This window comes from Asparagus officinalis, unplaced genomic scaffold (genome assembly GCF_001876935.1).
Source record: "Asparagus officinalis unplaced genomic scaffold, Aspof.V1 AsparagusV1_Un20, whole genome shotgun sequence".
NCBI classification, from domain to species: domain Eukaryota; kingdom Viridiplantae; phylum Streptophyta; class Magnoliopsida; order Asparagales; family Asparagaceae; genus Asparagus; species Asparagus officinalis.
The window spans coordinates 92,249-96,384 of NW_017972286.1; the positions used below are offsets into that span (position 1 = coordinate 92,249).

The 4,136-nt window shown below is 37.6% G+C and overlaps 1 protein-coding gene across 1 annotated transcript in view; it reads right to left on the minus strand.

Annotated features, from left to right (window-relative positions):
* Window positions 1-3,017: 3,017 nt before the first annotated feature.
* The window catches only part of LOC109827096 (U-box domain-containing protein 3-like), a 7,388-nt gene continuing 6,269 nt past the window's right edge, over window positions 3,018-4,136 (minus strand). Inside the window, 1 exon segment of the mRNA XM_020394057.1 lies at window positions 3,018-3,346. Within this exon segment, the coding sequence (XP_020249646.1) occupies window positions 3,281-3,346 (66 nt within the window). The 3' untranslated portion in view covers window positions 3,018-3,280.

The following is a 4,136-nucleotide window of genomic DNA, read 5'->3' on the forward strand; positions in this document are numbered from 1 at the left end:
TCACTAAACTCCCAAACAAGATATTTATATTTTTCCCTCTCCTTCTCTACCTTCCCTTTTCCTTGTTGATCTTTCCCTTCTCTTTCCTAGCATATTCTTGTTAAAAAGAGATTTGGGTTCCCTCCCTCTAACAGCTAGCAGCTCCCTCTAACGGTAACAGCTAGTTTTAGGGATGAGTTATGCTATCCTAAACTAAGCTCAAACCTCTAACCCTAACCTTTTCTAACCAGCATTTGAGGCATAATTCAACAATTCCAATAAAGATCAAAATTTTCCCTCGGAAAATAACAGAAAACAAACAATAATAACACAAAACAAGATGAAATCTCAAGAACGCCGTTTTAATTTTAATGGAGGGATCGAGCCACTCATACCACCGAGCTTTGCACTGCTTCGCGGATTTGCGAACGAGAAGCGAAGAAATCCGAGCCCACTGATTCTTTCCATACTTCATAGCCGCGGCTTTGAGGATTTCATCTTCCGTGTTCTTCCAAACTCCGCCCTTTATCATAATCCTCGTCTTCAATCCCCCTTCTAATTTGCCTCCTCTTCCTCAGGAATGAATTAGGAAGGGAAAGGATTTCAATTGAAGTGTTTGAGATTGTCGCTCTCGAATTCTAGGGTTTTAGCGCGCGCAGAGAGAGAGAGAGAGAGAGAGTAGAAGGGCATTGGTGGAAATAATGGAATTTCGATCCAGTAGTAACGGATTGGCCAAATAGAACTTAAATACCGTTTCATCTACGGTAAACTCCCCAAAACTCTTGATTGTTTAACAGAGCCCCTAAACTTTTGAAAAGTTCAACAAATGGAACTTTCCTCTTTAAAAAAATAATCCCCCTCTTCAATAAAACCACAACAAATTCCTCCAACGCTTTTCATTGTTTGCATACATCCTCTCCTTTCCGACTGATCATAGAACGGAATTTTCCGCAACGTTTTCGTTTTCAAAAGTTCAAGAAAACTATGTGAAGCTCCCCAAAAAAGTAAGGGGTTCTGCTGTTGGGGAATTTTACTCTCCCCGCCTACTACAATATGCGCAACTAGAAAGCCAACCCACAATCAACAAGATATAAAACAACCACAATCAAGAAGAAAGAACACTGAGATTTACATGATTCGATCGACCAACTTCAACCTACGTCTACGGGGCAATAATGTGAGAAATCCACTATGTATTAGGGAGATGTTAGGATCCAAGCAACTTGGGAAACCCACCCTTAAAAGCTAGCTGTTAAGGGGGAAGAACCAAGCTACTTAAATACCCATCAAGTTTTCCATTTTACTCGATGTGGGACTTTAGGCAGCTCATACTACCTAAGTCCCTAACATAGCACCGCCCCTGAGAGCCGACGTCCCAGCGGCTGCACTCTATAATGCTTCACTCGGCGTTGCTTCACTCGGCCTTTCCGGTCAGCCCCTCTGCCGGTCAGCCCCTCCACAGGTAGCCCTTTTCGTGACACCGACAACCATCTCTGATACCAATTGTTAGGATCCAAGCAACTTGGGGAACCCACCCTTAAAAGCTAGCTGTTAAGGGGGAAGAACCAAGCTACTTAAATACCCTATCAAGTTTTCCATTTTACTCGATGTGGGACTTTAGGCAGCCCATACTACCCAAGTCCCTAACAGGAGAACTAGGAGAGGAACTACTCAACTCTCGTCTCTCAATCTCTCAACCTCACATACATAATCAACTCTCATATTCTCTGCAAAGCTCTCTCCTTACAATCTTTTGAACAGACAAAGACTGTAAAACCCTCTCCCAATGATGTAATCTTTTGTACAGACAAAGACTACGAAACCCTCGCCTCTCGCGCAATATTTTTGAATCAGACTACGCCCTCTGCTAAACTTAGATTACAAGAATATTGGCTCTCTCTCTTCTCCTTGGTTTTTCCTCCAACAATAGAAGAATATATATATGAAAACCAAAAATCATATCTCTAGCCTAACTTCCTAATTATAATAGTATTCAAACTCCTAACATGATAGATCTCTAACCCTATCTAATTCTCATAAAGTTATACAAAGAATCAAAGACACAATCCCAACATCTGCAACTTTTAGACTTCAGATCATTTTGCACAAACCACCCTAAATCAAGGATATTCTGTGAAATTTACCCTATTAGATAATGAATCTATACTCTGTTCAAAACGAATATATAATTTTAATTTGAGAAAGCTAAAAGCAATAGAATAAACATTCCGACTAGAACTGTATGTTTTCAAGTTAAACTTGATCAATCATTCAACTAATTCAATAAGCTTTCAATTATAAAACTACTAGTTCTCCGTTGCACACTCCGTTTGCACATGATGCGTGCGTTATGTAGTAAATTTGCCGTAAATAATGTTTTTAACATCGTAATAATTAGCACTAACTTAAATAGATTTTTAGAAAATTGTTATCAAAATGATATAGAGTATCTTACTATTAGAAAATGTAGGGAGTTGAGGAGTTATCAAGGGGGCGTTTGGTTGTTGTATTTTGAGAGTGAAAAGGCCCGAAAGCCTGACACAGTGTCAGGCTTTCGGGCCAAATCGGCTTCTCAGAGGGCGTTTTTGCCCACTTCCCTGACACAGATGGGACACTGTGTCAGGGTTTCAGCCTTTTTCACCCCAAACCAAACAGCCCCCAAATAGCGGATAGCAGCTAACAGTATTTTTAGATCTGTTCAATCTTGCACTATTAATTAGTTTCACCGTACAGTAAATTGTTGAGAACATATGTTGAATTTTTTAAAATCTTGACCACATCGGGCTAGAACCAAAAGCATGCATGGATTTTTTATTTTATTTTTTCACATGATAGTAGTAGATAGATGCGTCTAAATTTGATAAGCATAAGTTTCATAGTTCCTACATCGTTGTCAAAATCTGCAGGCATCATCGTCAAACTTAATGGCACAGTAACTTCCCCATGACCATTACTGAGCAATTAGACCTGATACAAATAATTCCTACTTTCACAAAGTATCACATTCAAAAACTGAATCTATAATTCAATAATGAACATTGAACTATTAACTACCCAATAACATTGAAAGATAAAAGAGGAATATACATCAGAGCAAGAACTCTCCAAATAGTACTGATTACAAGATAGCAATAGATATGTACAAACCCTCAAAGTAAAAGGGCTAAATTGAGGTAAAATCAGAGTTCAAACACAAATAATATCTCAAAACCACAACGTTCCAATTATCAGCTGGAATGCTTTAATCTTGTAACCGGGAGAAGATTTACAAAAATGGACTACTTTCGATTACATATGGAATTTATGATTTTGGCTTGCGAGAAATCCCCTCACGCAGGCTTCGGAAGTGACTGAGTATTTGTTGTGCCTGCACATGCATATGAAGGAGAATTTCTCAGCATCAGTATTGACAAAAATACATTATCAGCAAAATCTTGAGATGGTCACACTTAATTTGATCCTGTGAAGCTTAACTACACACTACAAAGAAATTGAAAGGGTACCTACAATGATCAATGTACATAGAAACTTTCGACAAACTTACAGGAGACTGTTGGCTGGTTATTTTTAAGAATGGAGTAGATAATTTGAAAGTAGCTGTACTTTATCAGGCTATGAAGCAAAAGATCATATCCAATAAGATCATGAAAATCTTAGGTCCCCATAAGGATCAATGTACATAAATTTTTTCATTGAACTTGCACCAGTCTACTCCATATGACTAAATTACCTGTGTTTTATAGGAATTTAGAGAAAAAAATTGCATCCAATAAGAACTTTTTACATCTTAGAAAGCCACAGTGCCTATAAAGATCAGATGATCAATGTACATAGAACGTTTCATTGAACTCACACCAGTCTATTAGCTGGTTATCTCTCAAAATAAAGTTGACAATTTGAAATTACTTGTTTTATCAGAATTCAAAGCAAAAAAGACATATCTAATAGGACTTTCCTGCATGAGCTTCAGAGTAGTTATTAAGCTTTCTGGTTTCTTAAAGTAGAAGCTTCTTTCTAAATATTACTTAGTTCATTAAGATTTTGATGTTTTACAATCCCTCACAAATCACTATCTATCTAAAATGTACATATATATATACATTATATGTGTGTGTATTATGTATAAGGTGAATTTCAAAACACCACACCCCCAACAC